The sequence below is a fragment of the Chenopodium album genome, chromosome 17 (genome assembly GCF_948465745.1).
Source record: "Chenopodium album chromosome 17, dcCheAlbu1.1, whole genome shotgun sequence".
Taxonomy (NCBI): Eukaryota; Viridiplantae; Streptophyta; class Magnoliopsida; order Caryophyllales; family Amaranthaceae; genus Chenopodium; species Chenopodium album.
In genome coordinates this window covers 41,221,154-41,245,972 of record NC_137850.1, presented here as the reverse complement: position 1 = coordinate 41,245,972, position 24,819 = coordinate 41,221,154, and the positions used below count along the sequence as shown (strand labels likewise).

Here is a 24,819-nt window from a genome sequence, read left to right as displayed (position 1 = left end):
TTTGACAAATATGAAGCAAAAAAAAAAAGAAAAAAAAACACAAATTTTGTATATGAAAAGTAAAGATAAGGTTCACACATCACACTTAAAACAAGAAAGAAATTACAGAATACCAATAAAAGAGAGTGAATTAGAAACACCACAGATACGAATTTTTTATTTTTTATTTTTTATTTTATTATTTATTTATTTTAATTTTTTTAAAGGTAAGGAGAAAGAACCTGACCGTATCTTAACCCTCAAGATTTTTTTAGTCCGGTATTTATGGGTCAGGCACTTTGACAGTGAGGGGGAAGGGTAAGGGATCCTCAGACCCAACCCTCAAAATGTCCCCAGAGGAAATTGAACCCCCAACCTCATGGTTGGAAGGTAGCAATCTTACCACTAGACCAAGCTTAGCTTTGTAGAGTATAGGACTATTGGTCTATTGCAATTAAAGTAAAACAGAGCAAGTAGGCCAGCAACAACCGCCATAGAAAAAGGCAAGAAACAAGCACATACCTAAATAAGAATTCTACTAAGATTATAGAATTGAGCAAAAAATTTCACATGGACTGGCGTTTAAGCCGTTTATACAAAAAGATAATTTAGAATATCTGAAAAACAATACAACAATTCGGAGCGGTTCATCTCCATCTATTTTTTGATGATCACAAAAAGGAACCCTGTAATCCAAAAACTTCTGTAACCCTCCAGAGTTCCTTGAAAAGAAGAATCATCAAACTCCAAATGTGGAGTATGCAATCATCATCATAACCCAAAAGCAAGGATCTCATTGAAAGCACATCTTGAGGGGCAAAAAATCAAAAAATCCTAGTCAAAATGGACCTAATTATACACATTTGCAAGGCACATTGATAATCGTGTGGTGCATGACTTGACATGAGAGCCCAGACCTTCTTCTGATGATTCAATAACTTGAGTATGACATGCATATCAGCCAGGAATAGATTGTCTTTGACCCCACGGGAACACGACCCCCTTTTTCTCTCCCGGCATTCTGATCCAAGTCATGTTTAAACAGGCATCTCATATACTCGTAGATCAGTCTGCAAACGGGTGTTATCATGCTCGTTAAATCTTCAGGTCTTCCAATTTCCCATTTATTGTGACGGAGCCAGTATCCGGATGATTTGCAGCCCCATTTTCAGAATTTTCGCAAGAGGTGTTTAGATAGGCATTCGAGACAGCAGAGCTCTTATAGCCTTCAAAATACACAGAATGAGGAAAAAATTCGGCACATCGTGTCTTCCATCCTGCAACATTTAGATAGCATGTTGAAGATTAATAAATTTGACCAAGGAAACAAAAACAATCAGTCACATTCAAATTGTAACCCGTAAAAGGCAAAAAATCACAGCTCAAGATTTCACAAGATGATAAATTAGGTTACATAGGTACAGATATGTATGCCTGGAAAAACTGACTGATAATCCAAATATCCCTACACAAACCAGAACTGTACACATGTGCCAAACCACAACATTCCAACCCTGCCCAGCACAAAAATTAATGTGACTATTGACAATACATATCCAACCACACCCGAACCAGAATCAACAGCACAAAAATTAATGTGACTATTGACAATACATATCCAATCACACCCGAACCAGAATCAACTGGAGTTACCAGTACAATATAGTGCACAACACATGATGGAAGAGGAGCTATTCCAAAAGAAGATAAACTAAAAGTTGTCTTGTGTCTGAGACACAAATATCAGGCACAAGACCATGGATAAACAACTCGAAACAATAAAGATAAAAAAACCTACTTTGTATATCACTGCATTCAAGTAAAGTGTATATTCAAGACATGAGACACGACTCCAAGGTTATCTAAGTATCACCAGACGACAACTAATGAGAACAATAATTAACCTTCGCTGTTTTTTAAGCAAAACCAAGTTTTGACAGAACCATTATGAAGGGAAAAAAAAAAAAAAAACTTAGCCAACAGCTCATTATTGCAGATAATGTCAAAGTTTCATCTTTTGAATTTCAAGTAAGATAATTTTTCTAAGGTCCCAAACCCAAGTACATCAGAAGGATATACCAAACTTGTAGCTTGCAGACTTAAAGCCAATGTAAATTATCTTTATTTTTCCCCCTTTATTTCCGGGAAAGAGGACTCCCAACTTGAATCATTTAAGTTAAAGTTTTGCCCAAATCAGACGTTACAGAGCTTACAGCTATTTCCAGTAGACAAAATTCATCAAGAATCTTTACAAAACTGCTATTGAAAAATTTGCCAACACAGTCAATATTCTAGGACTAAATATGATGCACAACTTTGACAAGAAAGGCAATAATACTAGAAAGGCCACAAAAGACTTACTGGATGCAGCATCATTATCAACCAAAACACTTTCCAAGAGTTTGTGAACGGCAATACAGTCCTTAAGCTTCCACTGCCCAACACGGCCGAAAGCTCCATTTCTGTAAAAATATTAAGTTTCAACATCAGCCTACAAAGTTCAAAAACAGTACTCCCTTCATTTCAAATTATGTTATCTGCTTCACGGTCTCTTAACACACATGAAAAAATAAAACTAGTAATTAAAAATTTAAATTGAAACAAATCTAACAAGATCACATATGATAATGCTTTTCCCTATCTGGCAGTCAAAGAAAACATATAATGAAAAATTTATGAATTCAACTTTAAAAATTCAAATGGAGCGAGTTAATTGAGATTGAGAGAATGATATTGGCACTTGAAACAACATTTACAATATCAGATGAGATCACATTACATCGAAAGCACGTCATCTGATGACTCTTCAATCAACTTAACAGCCTCAGACTTTTTACTTGGTTCCAAAAGATTAAGCATTTCTGCGACTGCTGCTCTGTGCATCAAGGAATCTGCAGTAATAATAAATGTCAGCACATATTGCCAAAAGGTCCAAAACACGGGAAACGAGAGCAAGAGCCAAATATCTCCAGAAGCACCTTTATGCTTCGTCAAGAACGACATGTTTGCATCCATCAGAGATTTCTCATGCACTTGACTGCATTAGAAAGCAATGAAGCAATTAGAACGAATAAGGATAAATTGAAAGAATTTATCCATGGCAATACAAACAACTTAAAAACCTTATAGATTGACGCTCTGCTTCTAAGACATTCCAGACAAGCCGCTCGGCATCAGAGGCAGGAGCAGGCATAGAGCTCACCTTGTTGAAAAATCTAATCTGTAATAAGCAAAAAACTTCAGCACTCAACCAATACGGTGATAATCAGAAGGACGAAGACAACCATCGACGCAAACCAGGTTATGGAAAATGAAAGGAACAGCCAAACAGAAAGAGAAAAGAGCATACCAAACAGCGATGTGAATCTGGGTTTTCAGCATCCAACCTTAACAAATTCTTTACAGCCTTTAAAAAAAACAAAATTAAATAAAAAATCAATCAAAGAACAAAAAAAAATAACATTTTTTATATTATAATGCCAAATTGCCAACCAACAAACGAAGGTAATGTTATGACATTTGAACAAAATGGCAATATAATAGTGTCAAACTAAAGTGATTATTCCAGTTAAGAGTTGTAAAACTTAAGTGTTCAAATCCAAAATGCAGACAAATTACCTGCAAAGCAAGTAAAACCTTCTGCTTCCTCATATTTACTTCAAAAGAAAGCAAGTGCGTTTCTAAAGAATCAGCTGAATTTTTCTGCAACAGCTTCAGATACTTTGTAGCTTCCATCATTGTGTCCTCGACCTACAAGAATAAATTGTTTCAATGCAACTATACAGTAATTATGCAATTATACTTTAACTAAAAGGATTTACAAATTTTAAAACTACAATTCCTCGGTTACTTAAAAAACAACAGCCATGTGGGGTTTTGTTCACTCTCATTAATATTTGAAGGTATTAATGTTTGAAGTCATGTATTGGCAAATATTCCTAAAGGCTAAAGCAATGTGTCAACTATGTTAACACGGAGGAAACATATTTTATAGAAAAAGTCTCAAAAACAATTTTTAAAAATTATCAAAACCTGCAAAAGTTTCTCTCCATGAGGATCAGGATCCACTGCTTTAACATGTTTTTTTCCAGATTTCGAGACATTGCTTGCAGTTGCTTCCTCATTTTTACTTTCTGCCTCCTGAAATTAGACAGAAATTAGATTGGCATTCAATGGACAAGAAGGATCCACGATCATCATTAAGTAAAAGACACATACTTTCTTAGCTCGGGCTTCTGCCTTTCTCTGCTTTTGCCTCAATTTCTTTTTCTGAGCAGGAAGCAATTTTGACATCTCCTCATCTTCTTCAGTTGCTGACTTGGAGGGGGCATCAAACAGCTTAATGTAGCATCTGCAGCCACCAAAAAACAGTCAACACCAAACAAACAGGAAAAGAAAAAAAAGGGAAATAAAAAAACTTGAAAAGGTCAACCGTCATAAATATAGACATCAACTTGCAGAGCCAAAACATATAGAGAAGCTAATATACATTTTGATATACTAACATAGAGCATTATGCTGAAGAAAAGTAATGAACTGCAGAAACAGAGTATAATTCATGCACCAAAAAAATTAATATCAAATGAACATCTGAAGATCTAATCTTTCCAGCCTTCTCAGAAATCAACTTTTGTATGCAGTAACAACGACAAATTCACAAGACAACATACAAGATGATTTTCCACCACCAAACCTCTCATTTTTTTCATGAATTTCAGTAACACTTTATAGGTGTATTTGATTTGTAATGGAAAAATCATGTTAGGGATCAAATTTTGTTGTATTGGGCATAGGCATGAAATCTTTTACTAATTAATATACATTCCAATACCATCATTTATAAATTTACCGCCTAAAAATGAGCTGTGAAGAGTATCTAGCCCTCTAGCAAAAAGATTGACAGTACGCAAAAAACAAACATTTGGAAACGGAACAACACGAACACACATTACATTTGATACTTAGCAGGAGCACCTGAGCTGAAAGTCTTTTGGCCATAGATTGTGGGCAAAGGGAAAAAAAAACACAGAAACCCCCAATGTTAATGATAGACAAAAACATATCAAAATACATATGAGATATAGCAGGGTATCCACCTTCCCAGTAAAATAAATTGACCCAGGTAGCTGCCACATAGAACACAATTTAGTACATAGCTAAATCACCTCGAAATGCTTTTCAGCAAAGGCTCCAAAAGGTGTTTGTGTGTGTGTGTGCGCGCACGTGGGGGGGGGGGGGGGGATACTGGTTTTCAACTTTTTGTGTTCCATAAAATATGTGTACATCCATATAAAATTTGTTCCACGTGTTCAGGAAATGTAAACTGACAGTGACCGAAAAAAAAAAGACTTGACAGTCGACCACTGAACAGCAATCTCAGTACAAACTTAACCATGGCATTTCGAGGGGGGGTGGAGGGGGGTAGAGAGAATCACCTGATTGCCCCAGCTGCAGCCTTTTGAAAATACGAGTGTGAATGCAATCGGTCCTGAAACTTCAGCATTTCCACATACGTTCTCAAAGTCATTTTTCTTAGACAGTATGAGTGGAAATCAAATTGGTCCTCAGTTATATCAGCATAATGCTTCTCCACGGCTAAAAAATTTTTTAAAGAACGTCCAAGATCACCTTGTCTGAAATAGCTCTCACCAGATGCAAGCTCGTACCTTCCATACACGATCAAAAGCCCAATCAATATCTTTCTCATATATATAAATTGCATTGAGAATTATTCATTGAATACCAAATACGTACCACATGCACTGCATGTCATACAAATTATTATGCTGATCACCATCTTTTGTGAACAAGACAGCTGTTTTCTCAGCTAAAGTCACCTATATATATGTCCAACAGATGGAAAATATAAGAAATGGAACCAACACAAAAAGTCCAAAAAAATTGTTTGGCAAAAGAAGAAAACGAAGAAGAAAAGCGCAGACCTGATCAGCTTGCAGCATACGCTTGACACATTCACTGTTTACATAGCGATCAGCAAGATCCATGCATCGGGCTTCATCTGCTAAAGCAGCAGCTGCCTTCAAGTCACCAGCATGCTTCAAGATTCGGCTCTGTGGAAAAATAGCATACAGTATAAGCATGGTAGCATATAATTGTACAAAAGAGTTCAGAGAATAAAGATGAAGGCAGTACACTTCTCAGTTTAACAAACACGAGTCATTGATCACATAACGAGAATGTGATACATACGAGAACAGGACTACAAAAGGAAAGCTCGAGAAATCCTAAAAAGGCTGAGGGAGATATGAACGAACCTTAACAGAGTAAAGATCAATCACTGTAGGGGTGTGATTTATAGCTTCATCAATTTTTTCAAGAGCGGTGCTGTATTGACTACGTCTATCGTAATGCTGTAAAAGCAACAGGTATAAAAGAGCAAATGGACTTTAAGAAAGTGTAATAGGGATAACTCATTGTAAACTGTAGTAACTACATATTCATAAATGTCAGAAAAGCATACCTGTGCCACCAAGAACAAAGTCCACATGAAGGTAGAAGGAGGCTCTTTTTCGGTTCTGTAAATTACAGAAGCTTAGCAGTCAAATTTTCAGAAACACAGATACAATAATCAAGTTTCTCAGAAAGATAAGCAGAAAAATCAACACACACAAGACACAACCATTAATGTTATGAAATACAATGCTGTCCAGGGGTAGACCAAAAAAAAAAAAATACATTTTGGCTAGAGCAAACAATAACATGCCAAAATAAAATGAAATAAATTAAATAACATGCCTCTTTATCCAACCCAAGGTACAACTACAGAGCAGATTATTACAATACAAACTCTTGTTTGCTACTTATAAAAAAAGCACCTACCATGAGAGCATATCAGAAGTGCTCTATAACAAGAGGCATATAGAAGTCAACATACCTTCCAGGATAACCTCCTGTTTTCCTGAGTGAACACTCCAAGTCCAATATCAATTTTTCAAGAATGTCTGCCTGTTAAGTAGAGAAAAAAGGCAGGATGATATATAAGAACATTAAACAATCCCCTGTCCCTGACTCTCCTCCATATAACAAAAGAAAAGAGTGGAAGGAGAAATAGATCACAAAAAAATAATGCATTTCATTACGTCAACATTTTGAAACTATTCTTAAGTTAGTTTCAACCATATTTTTTTAACAACATATTATACTTAAATAAATGAAAAATAAATGAAAAATTTTAAAAAAAAATTAAAAAATTAAAAAATCATTATTTTTATGTAAAAGGTTATTGGGTTGATCTATATGTATATATTCAAGTAGTATATAACAACACGTGTTGTACTGATAGGCAATTAATAACATTAATAGTCAAAATTTTGTCTGACGACATGACAAGTGTGAAAGCCAAAATGTACAAAGCTAAAAATTAAAATACAGAGGAGAACTGCAACAATGTCAGACACATTCACATCTTTCCTATTTCACATCACTTTAAAATGTATACTGACCTTTCCAGGTTGATCATACAGAGGAGACAGATCTGAAAACAACGAAGGAACACCCTGCAAGCATCAAATAACAAGCATGGATTAATATGTTGAAATTACAACCAGATAAATAGAGGTAGCAGGATTCAGAATACCTTGGTAAGCAAAGGCTGGATATAGTTGTCTGCAGCTTCTTGAAACTTTTCCCCTTGCAGGAAATCAAGTGGAATCCGCTGGTAGAAAATAAAACCAGTAAAACAAGAAAATAAGCTTAGCAAAAACAAATTGGGGAGGCCCGAGGGAGGGGCATGCTAAACTCCTAAAACCAGTAAAACAAGAAAATAAGCTTAGCAAAAACAAATTGGGGAGGCCCGAGGGAGGGGCATGCTAAACTCCGAGTAATAAAAATAAATAAATAAATAAATAAATAAATAAATAAATAAATGAGAATCCATCCTATTAAATCAAAATAAAAGGCTTATGAAATGAGAATGTAACTCAAGAACGATATATTTTTCTGAATAGAGAAAGAGGTAATCAAATATTTGAAGAAATTAATAATTATAAATTCCTAACCTTAGCGGCAGATGACCATTTATATTCTTGCTGCAGTGATTTATACAAAGCATCGAGTTTCTCTATCTCTTCAGAAGTGTACTGTCCTTTTTCTGAATATAGTCCAAGGCATCTTTGCAAACCTTCATAGTATCTAGACCAAAAGAGAGAAAGAGAGATGAATTAGCCTCAACTCACCTTCCTAGCAAACCCCATTTGGCAGCATAATAGAGATACAATCACAAGATATTATAAGGTTCTGGATATTGGCAGAAAATGTTTCACATCTCACTTTGAACAATTGAGCGAGCATTTTTCCACAACTACAAACAATTAAATATGACTATTCATTCAGAAAACCAGCATGCAGATTCCTATACAAGTCTGCATGTGTTTTAAAAACAAGGTATGTTTCGTAATAAACAAAAGACATGAAATAGCAAAAACCTATAATTGTCAGGATTCATGGAGAGCAGCATCCTATATAGTTTCGCAGCTTCTTCCAGACGATTAAGTTTCAGCAGAAGAGAAGTTTCCTGCTCTTTGTAAGATAATCTATCAACCTATATCCAAACCAACAAAGAAAAAATCAAGATTATAGATCAACACATAGAAACTATACCAGGACAAAAGTCATATTATTCAATCATCTCACGATTTTGATGTCCTTCCGCTGTAGTTCTTCATGAGCTCTTTCCAAGGATCCACAATCTTCCAACAGAGACACCTAAAGAAATGAAATTACAAATTTGATTAATGTCATTGCTTAACAAAAACAAGAACATAAAACTGAAGGCAGATAGCACAAGAGCAAGCCAGCAAATGAACCCTGTTAATGGAAATTGAACTACAGGTGAATCATGGAGTGTAGAAATAGTTTATGTGTTCCATATGTTACTTATACTCCATCTACTCCCTCAATTTCTAAATAATCTTGCTGATGGTGATTCTCTCAAAAAAAAATCAAAACAAGAAGAAAATTAGAAACGAGAGAGTAGTACTTAATTCAGCTACTATTTTAAATTGAAGTCCAAACATTGGATAGATTAAAGAGAGATTGTTTTATAAAACACATAGGAATTCTTCTACTAGAATTTAGAGAAAGCATAGATAAAAAAGAATCAAGTGAACCTAAAGTTTGGGACTATATTAATAGCTCAGTTCACCATAAATAAATGGACAATAAGCTTCTAATCTAACATTCTAACAAGACCAAAATCTTCAAACTGTCATAACAACAAATAAGAACATCAACACCACAAAACGTTATACTTGCACCATTCCACATAAATCGCTACATTTAGATACACTATTCACACAACCCTTTTGACCATCTAGTATGATTTATACAAAATTAAAACATAGTCACGCAGGATATTGTGAGATTCGTCTCAAATTATACTTTTAATATATCACTTTTTAATATTTTTACTCATACATATATTAAAGATATTAATAGTTAAAGTGTGCGTTGGGAAGCGTAATCTCTACAGGTTGCAATAAAGATGAAACAGGGGAAGAATATTTTAAGGATACATAAGAGCTCAAAGAAAACACAAGTATCTAAATGGCATATAAAATTAGAACAGAAGAAAAATCAATAATTGAGACTGCATTCATGTTAACATTTGCACAGACTATCAGAGTTCATAGCAACAGTTGGACACGCCTAGTTTTTAGGTTGTATTCACACTCCTCAAAAGTGGACTCCACAACAGTGCCTAACAAGCACACGTCCATGGTTTCTACTCTTTGTTTTTTTATAAAGATAACACTCATGTCCAACAAGGGTATGACACAAGTACTGGAACGTAGGTAAATCAAAAGTTCGCTTAAAGAGCTGCCAAGTACTTTTTCAGCAAGTAAGAAAAGCATTTATCATTGGTTATTAAAAAAAAAAAAAAAATTAAATAACACATTGCAAGGGATGCCTCACTTGGAAACACCCACATCCCCCCCCACCCACCCAACCCAAACAAAAAAATATACTGTTAACATTTAGGTGCCAAGCATGTCTTTTGTATGACATAGTCAGGTACCTTATACAGCAGCATTTCACTATGCTCACATCGTTCATTATCTGGTGGATAATCATCCTCCAGTGTTCCTTCATATGCCTCTAGAATTTCAATTGCTTTTGATGCACTACAATCCAAAATTGAAGAGTAAGATTTAGATAAATGCAGATATTCAAGTTTCAAGAACTTCCAATAAATCACATTATCGGATTATACAAGTACATTAGAATATTTTCTAACAGATGCACAAACAGAATGAAAGGTGCAAGACAAGGAGACGTTTAAATGATAATCATTAATATGAACCAAGTCAATCAGTGAACAATTCACCGAAACAAAGAAACTTCCATCTGATACAAAAGTACAAAACACACCAACAATTGGTCCTATTTTGCAGTCCTACATCCTAGTAAATTCATCTAATATTTGACCCTGTCAAACAGGTAACTATTATAACGGCCCATTAGTCCCGCATGTTATTTTACTTGGAACCTTCATGCCCTTCATTGACAATTGAATTGCTGCTGAATGCCTAAGCCACCAGATGAAGGTTTAACATCAGTAGACAATTTAAGCATCTTGCATATGAACAATCAGTATGCCCTAACACAATAAATGCACCCTCAACTACATTGAGCTTTGTTTGGACCTTCCAAAGAAACCATGTCACTAGGTATCACCTAAATGTCTTGCCAGAAGCGCATCGCAAGTATGTGGACCATATACAAAACATTGTCAACTTCAATCAGTGCACCAACTCAAAACAATAAGCAACATCACTCATCAGAAAAGGTATTCCAAGCAAACATTTCACGCTAGCACTCAATCCAGGGGAAGTGAAGAAATATCTTTGACTTACAGGGCCAATTTTAAACCACCTAGGGCATATGAGCTTTTAATAGCAATAATCTAAATCAGAGAGTACAGAATCATCTTGGATTAATAGAGTCCAGCGCTTGTACAAATCAGTTTCCTCCAACTACAAAGACCCTAAATTTGCAAACCTCAGACTTAATCAAGCTAAAACTACCTGGCTTTCTCAACATGGGAAATCTAAAGAATGAAAAAACTTCTTGGTCACCTTTAAGTAATACCTTATAATTAATTTATCTCCACCAGAACCTCTTGCAGACGAGATAAGTAATTGGCAAGGAGTTCAACTATGCAAAACGCGTAAAATTACTAGGTATACCTCTCACGCACTGATGCACCGACACACCTCATAAAATTAAAATAAAATAAGTAAAGTAAAATAAAAAAAGTACCAACCAAAGGAAACTAGCAAGTGGGTACACACAAAAGATCATACTTGCACAAATGTCCACAAAGAATTTTAAATATTGAGAAATTCAAGATAAAATTTATCTCAACTACAAAGTGCAGGGCTAAAATGCCAGGTTAAGAACCAGTTTCTAACTGGACTCCAGAGTCCAGACAATCAACAACCCAAATATTGAGAAAATCAAGAAAGTGAAAGTTATGGAACAAATCAAAAAATCGCCTAAGGCACAACAGACAAAAAAATTAGCTCCTCATGGTCTAATTACACTTGCAAAAAAAATTTAAAATAATCCAGCAGCATTCTCCTTAATAGAAGATGTTAAGAAAATATTCAAACAATGGAATAGTCCTATAATCCCTCAGTTACAAATACCATCCCAAACTACATCAAAAGGGCACAATTTTTTCACAGATATTAACCAGATGGAAAACCAACTTAAGAAGAGAAAACATATATACTTTGAGTTTAAGTGGTGTGCAACTGCAAAGCCAATCCAATTCATGCGATGATTGGGTTTCAAGCTCAAAAGCCGCTGCCTTGTTTCCACAAAACCTGTCAAGTCACGCATTTGAGCCTGCAGGGAAATCAGCAAGGAATGCCTTACAATTTTACAGAAGAAAAAGAGAAAAAGAGATACATATATACTCAATGCGACTAAAGAGTAAAGACTTTTTTATTCTTATCGTTTTTAACAATTTGGCTATACTCATAAGTATTAAGAAGAGGTTACTGAAGGATTCTTTAGTTCTATGTCTTACACATACATACCACTGAAGTGTAATCTATTGGAAGACTAATACACAAAACCTAAATAACAGATCATTGCTCTTAGGATACATTAAACTGACCCATAATACTTCCAAGAGAGTGGCCAAGTCGTAAGAATTCTAAAAATAAGGAAAACAGTAAACAGTATATCACCTGCAAGAGAGATAAATCCCGCAAAATCTCAATGTTATCAGGATCAATCCTCAGGGCATTTCTATAACATTTAATAGCCTCCCTGTATTCCCTGTCTGAGCGATACAGAAGGCCATACACATGCCAACAAACATGACTTTTGAGATCATTCTGCACCAAGAAATGCATTAAATTACAATCTTACCCAATGAAAACAAGATCAAACCATAAAATCCACCAAAGGAAAACTAAGAGCACACATGCTAACCTTTAATCCAAGTCTAACAAGTTCATAAGCTTCTGCTTTACGGTCCATGCAATTCAGAGTTAGCCCTTTCATGGACAGAGTCTCTGTTAACCATTCAAAGATAGACTATAAGTTTGCCATTAGGACCTACAGTCTTGAAACTAAATTACAGAACACAATTATTTAGAATTTATCATACCAATAAAAAAGAAAAAGAAAAAAAAGCAACTCCCCACACATAAATATAGCCCATTCACATACAAACACCCACATTTCAGTGTATTGGCAGCGAACTGCTTGAACTGCTTGATCTACCAGGAAAGAGTTGTGAATAGTATCTTTTAGAAAAAAAAAAGACATTTGAGTGATTAGGAAGGCTATTACTCAAGTAAAAAAGGTAAGAGCAACAGGTGAAAGTATCATATGCATACACAAAGATTATCACCAAAAAGGGAAAAAAAAAAATCAAGTTTTCTCACAAGCTTGGAAGAAGTAACTTGCATTAAAAGCTAAAGAATTTTTTTGGGGAGGAAGACGTGATCGATGATCCCCATGAATAATTAATACCACGGCGGCACAGCCTCATGTTCATTGATCACACTGCAGCAACATGAGATGCAAGCCTGCCTTGGATGGCATGCAAGAAAGGAGATAAGTGGATAACTACCTATGAACCTGATGTTATAAAACCCCACACAAGCTGCCATCTAAAATTTGATGCAAAAGATGGAAGCTTTATAGTTTTTCAAAACAAAGATGCCAACTTTGGATCAAGGAGTGTACTCTGAAGGAAAGAAAAATCATTAGTGGAACAATTCCCAAGAGTCCTGGCAATCTTTAAAGTAAGAGTATAACAACTTCACAAATGATTTGGGTTTTCTTAGTTTCCTTGAAACATAATAAGTTGATGTCTCAGGTTGAACAGAATCATGAACTTTCAAGTTTCAATAGTCTAACCCAATTTTGAAGGGAAAAAATGTGGTAGAAGAGCCCCTCGACAATAGAACTTCAAACAAGCGATCACAACAATATATCAAAATCAAAGCACCTAACTAATGACTCACTGTCAGCTGAATTTGCTAATTTAATAATATTATATATAAATGGAAAATTCACTTTACCAGAGTCAGAAACTCATATGACATGAGATTTTCACATACCTCCATGGTCCGGAAACTTTTTCAGAATGGCATCCGCTGCCTTCAATCCCTTCTTATACTGCTTTGTTTCATAGGATTTCTGGGGAAAAAATTGAGCAGAAAATAAATAATGATTATAAATCCATATGCAATCACAATACTGTATTTAAGACCTTCCAAAATTTATTAACAAACAGAAACTTAGAGCTAAAAAGGTTGAGCCTCAAATGTTAATACTGACTACATATATATAATAAACCCAATGCCCCCTAGTCTGCCAACCTACATCACAAGGGAAGGAATACATGACAAGTCTTGCTCTTTATCTCCTACTATACAGTAAACACGACAATTCTTGTAATTCTTAACTGTGAATATTAAAGGACTAATGACAGAACATTCGGAGGAAAAACAAATTCTACTTTATAAAGCTCAAAAATAACAAACAGCATAAGGATGGTTAATTCCAATTGATCAATTCACCAACTCCAGCAGTGTGTCATTAAACACCACTATGATGAAACAAAATTCTACATTATCATCTTTTTCCCATTGTTAAAAAACAACCGGCATTCTCATTGCTTACATTAATAAATAGCTAGAACAACAAATGTGATTATAGTAATTAAACCAGTAGTCAACAAAAAACAACATCAAGCTAAAACCCCAATAGTTAAATTTAACAAAAATCAGGCACAAAGCGTCAAAATCAATAAGAAAAAAAACAACAAAAAATCCTGAATTTAAGCAACAAATATTCCAAACAATTGAATACTAATCTAGGGTTTAAGGGGTGGCGCAGAATATTCAATGACGCAAATAAATCAACAACCAAATAATTGAACCTCGATTAATGAAAAGAGTTGAGCAAAAAGAAGAAAGAAATAGCGAAGACATACAACGATGAGCTTGAAGAGATTGGCTTCCTTAGGAGGAAGTGAAGCGCCCATTTTCGGCTGCGATTTTCCGAGGTGAGAGAGACGATGAAGGTGATGAGAAACAGTGGAGGGTTTGGAGAAAAGCTTGAAGGAGTTTTAATGGCTGCGGAAGAGAGAGAAATGGAGGAGAGAGAAAGAGAGAGGTGGCGTTTATCTGCTGCAACCCTACTGAGGGTGAGAAAAGGGGAGAAGAGGAGAGTGAGAGAGAGAGGAGGAGGATGGAGAAAAGTAGGGAATAGGGACAAGCAAAGCAATAGAAATTTTCTTGGTTTCAAGGGTAAAGTTGTCAATTGAATTGGAGAATTTGATTCTAGTAAGGGTCTGTAAAATTAAGTTCAATTATGTGTAAAAAAAAATTAAGTTCAATTAATAAAAATCAGTAACTTTAAACAAAAATTATACGGAGTAATTCACACACTTGACACTCCTCCCCTATTACTTAGTATAAGTTGGTGGAGTAATAAAGTATATAAATTGATCTCGAGCTACAACTATTAGATTAAACTTTTGATTGAGTTAGTCATTTAACATGGTTTATGGTACAAGAGTTCGCTTGATAAAGTAGTCATACGTTCAAATCTCATCGATCAGTCTTTTAAGTGGGGTTCATGATGAGTATTGAGGATTCGAGGTAGGGCTTGTTCTTATTTACTGAAGTAAGCTAAACTGAACTGAATATTTTATGAGAGAAGGAAATAGGAATTGAACTGATTGGAGCTGAACTGAACTGAAAATGAAAATAAGTTGAAGAGAACAAGCCCGTAGGTGTTTTGATAGACTATACATGAAAGGTAATTAACAATGGCCTACTCAAAAAAAAAAATATATACATACACACACACACATGTATATATATATATATATATATATATATATATTAGTTAAAATCTCGAAACCAGCTCAAAAAAGCCCAATTAATCCATTTTAGCCTAACAAGCCCTACACTTTGTGCGAGTCTGGGCATTAGATTTTTGCATTAAGGCCACGCCCGGCTTGAATGTTGATCACATCTAATTGAATTAGATTTTTTCATCCAGTGGATCTTCGCCTAGATAGGATTCTTAATCTCAAACATTTGTTACTTATTGTTGTTTGGTTCAATAATATATCTGTTACCTTACTAATTTATAGAAAAACCACAAGTTAGGCTTTGAATAGGTGTTTGTTATTATATTCATTCAATTCAACAATGCTAGTTTTTGGAACGTAGACCCATTATATTCATATTGAACTCATTTGTCCAACGAGTCTTGAATCAGCTTACATCTTAGGGGGGCTTACTAAATTTAGACCGGGGGTATCATAGTACTTACATATAGGATGATCTTAAGAAGCACCTAATTATTAGACATTTGTATGATACAAGTAAACCATGCCCTAGAAAGAGGTAGAGAGTTCACTCTAAGAATTCGTCTCTCCCAAACTAGGATTCATTCGACGACGTAATGAAAACTACCAAATCTATTCTATCATCAACAGGTGTATCTAGTATAATGTGCACCATCAGTGATAATGTCCATGTAATTGAAAACTGGAACTTGTGTGGTTAAACTTGGTAAAAGCTTTGGTTTTAGAGATTGATATGAGGAATGTAAAAGCTTTGTTTAGTAAGGGATTAGTTATAGTGTAGGCATAGATTATTTTAATATGAACATCAATAGACTATGTTACCTCTTCCTTTTTGCCCTTCCCTATAAAGGAGGGGAGGGCAAAGTTGAAGAGTAAATAGGACATCCCAAGACTCTCATTAGTTTTACTCTTACTACTTGAATACATAGGACATCCCAAGACTCTCATTAGTTTTATTATTACTACTTGAATACACACGACATCCATCAGTAGCAAATTCATAATTGATAAGGATATTAAAATCTCAGTCAACAAGAAACATCTTAAAATGTAGATATCTTCATTTTCGTACGCGTAAAAGTTAAGGTTGAATATTGTATGTCCATCACAGATTCATAGGTAAATTTGGAAATGAATTTTCAAATGTGGGATAGAGAGATTACCTTTTTAGCCAGTTTCTTATTTATTTATTTATTTTTATTTTATAATTTATTTTTATTTTTTTATTTATTTTTATATATAGATTGTTTTTAATCACTAACAAGTAACAACGACCATATACACCGATTAGAACAAGTTTCATTGCACAGATCCATGCTGGCATGCTACACAGTGTATATGACACCACAAGTCCACATGTAGAAAACAACAATATCTTCTAGTGTCATAACATTTTAAGGTCCTTTATAAACTAGGTATCTTGGAAGCTATACTATTGTAAGCATCATTTATCTCATCTTCTGTCATCTCAATTGTTTCATCACTGTCATAACTCATTGAGTTACTAGCTATGTCATCAGCTGAGACAACCTGTTTGCCTTTTCCTGTATTACAGCTGGTAGACTTCTGCTCTCTGTTCTTCTCACTCGAACCATCAGGCATCTCCTTCAGTTCACCCTCGTAGATCTTCTTACACGCAAGAGCCTGCTTGTGAAGATTAGCTTTGGAAATTGAGAAAAAACTTTCAGCACCCTGCACTTCTATCAATTCTTCAACTGCCCGAGGGACAATGTTCCACTGCTCAGTCAAGTGCCGTAAATCCTGGAATCCAAAATTAAACAGAAAACCACAATGGTAAGACCGATAAGAGGAAATAATATAGCAATAAATGTCGCGCTTTCTCGTTTGCAATGCAGCAAGAACTATTGAATTTGCTGAATCTTTCACACAACAAGCTATGCATACCTGCTCTTTGTCAAGCAAGTCTATGGCATCCTCTAAACAGGTCAAGATTCCTTCAGCAGCTACGTTCCTTATCTCACTCGGCTCAGGCTGAAAGGTAAACAGTATAATAAAACCAGTTACTGAAAAAAGATGATATCTGCCCAATCACAGTAAAGAGTAAAGACGCAATTCAAACACAACACGTATATTCGTATATTTGTCTGGGCAGTTGTGGCTAGAAAAACAAAGGATTCTCGCTTGGGGTTATTAGCATGTAAAAGGGAAATTTTCCTCAACATTTTTGCTATTTTTGATATTTCTGTCTGACTATCTCGCTTACATTTGACTTTTACAGATCTAAAACTGCCAAACTTAATAGCTTTAACCTCATGACGACACATTATGAACACTCAAAACGATACAAAGAACCTCTGCTACCTTATTGCACCCTCAGAAAGAGATTTTTGTAGTTTATCAGCCCAATGTGATATGTATGACCAATTGATCCTCATATTGGATTTCAAATTATGCGGTTCGTATTCCCTAATGTTGAGCACCTCCAGAAAAAATCACTTCCAGTGTAACTTTTTACTTTAAATTAAAAGGATTGCTGGACACTACCACTACATCGATTCCCAAACCAGGTTCATGCCAGCACATGGCACTGATAAAAATCTATATGTTTGGTTATTAATGGGACATGCATGCTTAATCTAAGGTGGAAAATAATTATATCAGGTTCCTTTTTCACCTTAAGCAGACAAAGAGGATTATAGCGTTAAAACTATACAGTTAAGTGGAAGAAAAGGGGGGCATAACTCACAAGTTTAGGGGTATATATTGCACAAAGCTAGACATGAAGATTATCTTGAAATTTTTTCAAAAGTTTACCCCCCCCCCCCCCAAAAAAAAAAAAGGAAGAAGAAGAAGATGGGTGAGCATTATAAAACTAAATAAATAACACTGTTGTAGTTGTACAAAAGGTCTCAACGCAAAAGTGCAAGTATAGGGGATATCATACATAATGTACTTTAAAGCTTTGAAAGGTGGAGAATATATCTGAACAATATTACCCAGATACATTTACAAGTGTTAAGTATGTCTACCTATCGCAGTCACCAACAAGTTAATGTTCAAGAGTTGCAATACAATAGATAAACAGAAAAACATAAACAAAGAACAAGTGATTTAAGGGTAAATTGATAGTTGATACACTTGATTGTAATGCTACAATCCTACACATTTTAGATGGACAATTCCACTACAAAACCAAGCGAAGTAATATAAGTTCTCAACAATTTTCTGCATATTTTCTTCCTATCTGATCCACTCTATATGTAGCCTGCTGATTTCCTTTCCCTCTAACAAACTCACTGAGCCTTCCCCAACCTACTATAACTGACTTAAATTACATTTCCCAAAGCGTCCTTTCCTTTATACCCGATGCACTAGTGAGCACTACAGCAATCTGGACATGGAGAAACAACCCTAAACTTTGGATACAAGTACAGGGACATGTCAGAGTCATACAGCATTCATGAAACAATTCCTGATCTACAGCACGTTGGCATGTGCTTTCCACCATTACATCTACACAAGCACAAATAGGTTGACTTATTTGCTAACTTTGCTAAAAATCTAAAGGCTGACCCATTCACGAGCATATAATTTTCCTCCTCTTTCCCTCTATGATATTTTATATTCACTCCAATAATAAAGTAATACATGGTCCAAAATAGTTGAGGTGTCCAAGTGAAGACTGAAGTGTCTTGAAGAAATTAGTCCCAATCTTATCTCCCCACGGACCCAAATTAAAAATAAACAAATAATTGCTTTGATAATTTGATTTCTAAACTGCATTAAAAGCAAATTAATGTACCTTCTCCTCCTGACTTTCAAGCCATGTGAGAGTTCTGTTCCAATCATCAACTGCCCATTTCTTCACCTTGGAAGCAGCAAATTTTTCTCTAAGACCTTTTGATGCATTTTCTTTCAATCCCTGCAGCAATGGAAATACATTTGACCAATGTAACTGAAAGCATATGTTCACATGCTGCCTGAACCCTAGCAAGCAGGCATTACATGCAAAATCATACATGCCAGCATTGTCAAGAAACTGTGAACAGAGTAGCAGCTAGAACTTGTATGACTAACCTTTGGTGAGCTGGGAATACTAGACTCAACTTCAGGTTGTTTCACTTCATAATTACGAGATTTATTATGTCGGGATTTTTCAGAAACTGCAAGCAAACAGAATATTAGCCCCCAGAAGTGCACACACTATCAAGGAGCATCAAGCTGCAGTTCAATCAGGAAAAAGGCATTATAAGCTTCTAAAAGATTGTTGGAACTGCCTACTGATTATAGGAAGCAACAAATGAAACAATTCATTTATTGGATGATCCATAACATCAAATGCTCTGATGAATTAGAAAATTATTCCATAATGGTTATGCAAACTCATCATAGGAAGGACTAGGGAAAGAAAAATAGCACAAGCAAAAAAAAGCAACAAACAGAAAATGATAGCAATGAGGATTCTGTTCCTAGCAAGGTTTAGAAAATTTCATAAGCAGGATGCTGTAATTTTCTATCCCAATTCCCTAGCAAGCATATTAGTACATGAGAGATACAGGACCAAAGGAGAATCATCCTCAAAAGCTAGCTCTAGGGGAGGAAAGCCCATAGCCCTATATAAATCCCACATCAGCCCCCCCCCCCCCCCCCCAACCAATATGACTGATGTGTAACTCAAGTCCCATACTTTGCAATGGACCACAATGGGCACCTATGTCTCCAGAGCAGCTTTAAGTTCAGCCTCAACGGAAGAGCCCAAGAAAAGGCTAGCCCGCAAATCTCAAGCAGCTGGAGTGCAGCAAAAGGCCCTTCCAACTCCACAACCTAGATTGGACTCTTATTTCACATTATTAGCTGACACTTACACGTATAGTCAGTGTACTCATTTATGTGATCACTTAATTATAGTAGTCTATAGCTACAGATAAGAGGGAGCTAGATAAGAAGATCACTAGCATAAATTATGGAAACACAATCTTCATGTAGTCCTCAATGCCGGAATTCCCAGCTTCACACCCTCTTTCCAAATTCTGTACACGGCTTTGTGAAGTCTAAAGTTTAAGGAACATTCACCATTAAATGACTGGGAAAAATTAAGACCAGTCTGAGGGAAGGTGCATAAACAAAATGGAAAACTTAACTGTGGCAGCATTTCATATAAGTTGAGTAGAACACCTTTAAATAGAAACAACTACTTAATCACTCCACAAGAAAAAACCGTTGCTCTCAAACAGGACAGGTTTACACTTTACAGGCATGTTGTCAAAGCCTACAGTTTATATGTTTTCATACCCTGAAGTAAACAATCAATTGTACATTATAACGTCAACTTTCCATCACCACTCAACTGTACATAATAGCTTCATCATAAACAAACAATTTCAAGTTGCAACCTCGATCCCCCATTTAAAAATAAAAAACAACTCCACACAAATACAAAAGCTTATCCAAGCTGAATCATGCACATAAAAAGCAAAATCCTCCCCTTAATAAAGCAAGCATAGACAAGAGCAAAGTAAACAATAGGACGACAGTCAAAAGTCTTACATTCTGAATATGCAGAGTATTTTTGAGCTATTGTAATAGAATTTTTCAGCACCCAATCTTTCTTATCATCTCAAGTTCTAGTTCTTTGCCTAATATCCTTAGAAGAAGAGGAGGAATTCATAGTACCTTGGTTTCCTGTATGAGTTATATCGCTTTTCCTCCAAGGATTACCAACATGCATAAGATAAGTTTCAATGTCAACCAGCTTCTTCTGGGTGTAACACTCTGTTAACCAGTCCTAAAAATAAACACACTGGAGCATATAAGATTAACAACTTGTTTAGAATTAACATTATTAATTAAACAAAAGTAAAAGTGAGAACATCACATAATCTACCTGTGTCCTCATTCAAAATCCCAAGTCTTATGGGCATGGGTTTTAAGAAGAGCAATTATAAAAGAGTGGGTAGAGTTTATTGTTTTAAGGGAAGGTGATAAAAAATAGGGACCCAAAGTGGGAAGATAAGAAGACTGAAAACAACACTTTAATCTTTTGAACCTACCCAAAATGAACTTTTGAGAAATGGGAAGTTTAGTACACATAGTTTGTGAAAAATGGGAAGTTTATTTTGTGGGGGGGGGCAGAGAGAGTAGAACGTTAATATTGAACACCGCAAGAGCCATCTAGAAACAAAGATCTGCATCACCCTGATTAGATGTAATACAATCATCTCACAATTAAGTATTTTAGTTCATCTGTTTTCCATTTCTATTCTGTTCCCTATGAAACTTAAATGCTTAGAATCTTTGATTATTGACTCTTGCGAGTTGTGAGGTCCTGTCCTCTAAGTCAAATTAATTTGAAAAGTATTCCACAAATTCATTATTAATCACCTTGTACAATCATTTAAGTTGGGTGTGATTCTATGATTGATGGCTGTGATTCTATGATTGACAGAGAAAACAGATCAACTTCAAGTGAAGATACAAGTTTCCGTCCCCAACCTTCCTGATTACCTTCTCCTGATCAAGATGTGACGTGTCAACAAGTTTTTTTTTTTTAGATTGTTATAGGACTAGAAGTGAGAAGATAGTACAGGCAACCATCCAAATGACAGGATTAGCTCCTTCCAAGGCAGTAATTCAAAGGAAAAAGCATACCGTCTTTCACTTATTGACATTTATCCCTTAACAAGACCACTGACATTACCAGGCAACAGAAAAAACCCCTACTGTCACATATAATAAAACATGTTAAAAGGCAATACAAGCAAGATGAACCAACACAATAGAAATGAGTAAACCTTTGAAACAATTGTTCCACCATCTGCCTCAACTTGTCGAAACTTCGGCGTATTCCGAAATGCACAAACCAAAAGAGTGCATTTAGAATTCCAGTCCTGCTGATATTCTGCCCCCATTTCTAAGGCTTGTGACCGCAATATACCTCGCTCGGGATTAACAAAGCCTGACAGAGCAAAAACCACCCCTTCCTGTCCAAATTAAAATTAAATAATCATTTACTCTCACACCTAAAATTGCATCATGTGGGAATATACACAAATCTAAGCTCCAAACATAACTGTAAGCTTACCAAAAGCTTAGAGAACTCCAATTTATTTGGACCAACTGAAGATAATTTCTCCTCACCATCACCATTCACTCCTTTGCCTTCCTCTCTTGCTCTTTTCTGCAAAATTTTCACTTGACTATCATCATCCACCCTATCATTAACTTGTTTATCACCATTTCCATCGTCTATTGCACTCATCCAAGAAGGCAAGGCTCGCTTCGGATTCGTAGCAGTCTCACTACTGGAACTTGCCTTCGAAGACGACATTATCAAAATCACTCCCTTAATATTCAAACCACTTCTAGTAGCAGTCAATTTCTTACTGATGAATCAACTCAAAGTCTTGAACACAACCCACATACAAAACCAAAACAAGCACCTCAATGTCAACATACTCCTGCATTATTGAAATCAATATTTCAAATTAATAATAATTAACCAGTTCAAATCAATATCAATTTCGGGTCTAACTCATGCCCACGCAATTTCTATTATACACCCGAATGTACCATACCTTATGCCCCACCCAACAAAATCATCTATACTCCAATTTCTGAACCAAATATAAACAAATTACCCAATTCCTAAAAAGGGTTTTAAGATAAACACTTTAATCAATCAAAACAGACAGTCAAAATCAAGAAATTCATCAATAACTACCCAAAAAGTAATGAAAAAAAGCTGGTACATGCAAATATGCAATCAAAGAATTTAAATTAAATGACTAACATGAGCAATTTAGGATTAATCTATACTACAGTGAACTGAAAATACATCATCAGAAATACTACAATATCAGAAATGTGGGAGGGAAGAGTTGTACCTTGTTGATTATTATGGAGAGAAGGAGAAAGAGAATGTCGTTGAAACTTGTGAGATGGTTTTGTTTGCCTTTGCTTAATTGCTTTTGCAGGAGGAAGGTGTGCGCAATGACGGGTTTGGGTTGGACCGTTAGAGCCATCGAAATGGGCTTTGGGTTATTTGGGTGTGTTTTTCCGGATGTTGAAGGCCGGTCTCCAAACTAGGCATATATTCATGGTCTCTCGTTTAAAAACGAACATATTTTACAATAATTTTATATTTTTTAATAATTAAATGTTTATTTTCATGCAGTATGATATTATAAAATAAATGTTTATTTTCATGTTGTATGATTTTCATTCTAAAATTATTTTGTGGAGACCTTGTTACTTGCCCAATTGAATAGCCATTGTCATTGCCTTACCTTCTGCAATTTCAATAGACCATCATGCCTTGATTCTTCTCGTGTCAGCAAACAAAACATTCCCCTCATGATCACGAGCAACAACTCCCAATACCACCCAAACATCATCAAACAAAGTAGCATTTGTGTTCAATTTGATGACCCCATCAGGCGGTGGTAGGCCTGTTCACGGATCGAATATCCGATCCGAAATTCCAAAGCTTCGGATATCTAAAATTGATATCCGAATCCTATCAGAAAATTTCGGATAACCGATATCCAAAATCATTCGGATCGGATATTTCGGATATCCGTTATCCAATATTATTGGAAATTGATTATGCCTATCTTATAAATTTCATTAACTTTATCGATATTGTATCATTAAGGCTGTAGTCTTGTACAATACTACGTATTTGAGCATTATGCCTATCTTATAAATCTCATTAACTTTATCTTTTTTTGCAAATTAAATTACCAAAAGACCATTTAATATCAATTGACAATTTGACATACAACTCTTCAAATTCTAAACAAGTAAACACTAAACAGTAGCATTTTAGTGTCTTGGAGTAGCTTCTTCGTAATTCGTATGGTCTTTTATTTGGATGAGGAACTTCTGTTTCTGATTGTAGACTTAAATTTTCTAGAATTTGTGCACCTTCCTCATTTGGAGGAGGACACTCTCACTCGTCATATCAACGGTTTCATCCATGGACCTGGAATTAAACACATACATTTACAAAATAAGAATCTGAATTCCCTAAACAGAAAACTAAATCTCACATAATTATTATAACTTAACCAGAAAATCAGATAAAAAAACTAAAACAATCCCAAGTAGAAAACCAGAAAATTAACACAAATAGATTAAAAAAAAAAAAAAAATCAGATCGAAATACCCAACAAATACTAATAGATCGACAATCCAACAAAAACATCCAAATTAACAAGCAAACCAACAAAAATATCAAAACAATGAAATGCAAATACATACTGGAGAATAAGGTTGAGCATGGCGATTTTCTGAGCAAATGCGAGAAGAAGAAGATCCAAATGAATAATAAAATTAAGGGTGGTTGGGCATAGAAGGAGATCTATGTCGTGAGAGTGTGAGGGCCTAAATTCATTCCAGATCGAATTCGAACCCAGAAAAATTTGAAGTCAGAGGGAGGGGTGGCGCTTGAACATAGAGAGAGAGGGAGGGAGGAATTTAGGGTTTTTACTTTTTAGTGAGAGATTGAA

General features: G+C 35.4%; 2 protein-coding genes across 2 annotated transcripts; both read right to left on the bottom strand.

The window, feature by feature from the left end:
- Positions 1-531: 531 nt before the first annotated feature.
- On the bottom strand, positions 532-14,728 carry LOC145589726 (N-terminal acetyltransferase A complex auxiliary subunit NAA15-like). The gene is made up of 26 exons (XM_081646406.1): positions 14,462-14,728; positions 13,584-13,662; positions 12,445-12,527; positions 12,198-12,347; positions 11,735-11,850; positions 10,016-10,121; positions 8,632-8,703; positions 8,424-8,539; positions 7,998-8,130; positions 7,577-7,654; positions 7,443-7,496; positions 6,875-6,945; positions 6,461-6,515; positions 6,255-6,350; positions 5,922-6,050; positions 5,734-5,816; positions 5,415-5,645; positions 4,198-4,330; positions 4,012-4,119; positions 3,598-3,729; positions 3,329-3,385; positions 3,102-3,199; positions 2,958-3,016; positions 2,759-2,870; positions 2,341-2,441; positions 532-1,256 (listed from the first exon to the last, which is right to left on the bottom strand). Exons 1-26 carry the CDS (start codon positions 14,510-14,512, stop codon positions 1,075-1,077), a joined length of 2,685 nt encoding a protein of 894 aa, XP_081502532.1. The 5' UTR covers positions 14,513-14,728; the 3' UTR covers positions 532-1,074.
- Positions 14,729-16,484: 1,756 nt separating this feature from the next.
- Positions 16,485-23,306, bottom strand: LOC145587992 (DNA-repair protein XRCC1-like). Its single transcript, XM_081644634.1, has 8 exons — positions 23,194-23,306; positions 22,392-22,767; positions 22,102-22,290; positions 20,984-21,095; positions 19,388-19,473; positions 19,113-19,232; positions 17,255-17,341; positions 16,485-17,110 (listed from the first exon to the last, which is right to left on the bottom strand). The coding sequence occupies exons 2-8, from the start codon at positions 22,635-22,637 to the stop codon at positions 16,754-16,756; spliced, it is 1,197 nt and encodes a 398-aa protein (XP_081500760.1). The 5' UTR covers positions 22,638-22,767; positions 23,194-23,306; the 3' UTR covers positions 16,485-16,753.
- Positions 23,307-24,819: the final 1,513 nt, after the last annotated feature.

Excerpts from the sequence above, each read along its gene's own strand:
- LOC145589726 (XM_081646406.1), bottom strand. The coding sequence starts at position 14,512 with ATGGGCGCTTCACTTCCTCCTAAGGAAGCCAATCTCTTCAAGCTCATC. Across the intron at positions 8,131-8,423 it reads ATGAATCCTGACAATTATAG|ATACTATGAAGGTTTGCAAA; the intron begins GTTTTTGCTATT and ends CTTTTGGTCTAG. Across the intron at positions 3,730-4,011 it reads ATGGAGAGAAACTTTTGCAG|GTCGAGGACACAATGATGGA; the intron begins GTTTTGATAATT and ends TTATTCTTGTAG.
- LOC145587992 (XM_081644634.1), bottom strand. The coding sequence starts at position 22,637 with ATGTCGTCTTCGAAGGCAAGTTCCAGTAGTGAGACTGCTACGAATCCG. Across the intron at positions 19,233-19,387 it reads GTATTCCCAGCTCACCAAAG|GGATTGAAAGAAAATGCATC; the intron begins GTTAGTCATACA and ends CCATTGCTGCAG. Across the intron at positions 17,342-19,112 it reads TTGAAAGTCAGGAGGAGAAG|CCTGAGCCGAGTGAGATAAG; the intron begins GTACATTAATTT and ends TTTACCTTTCAG.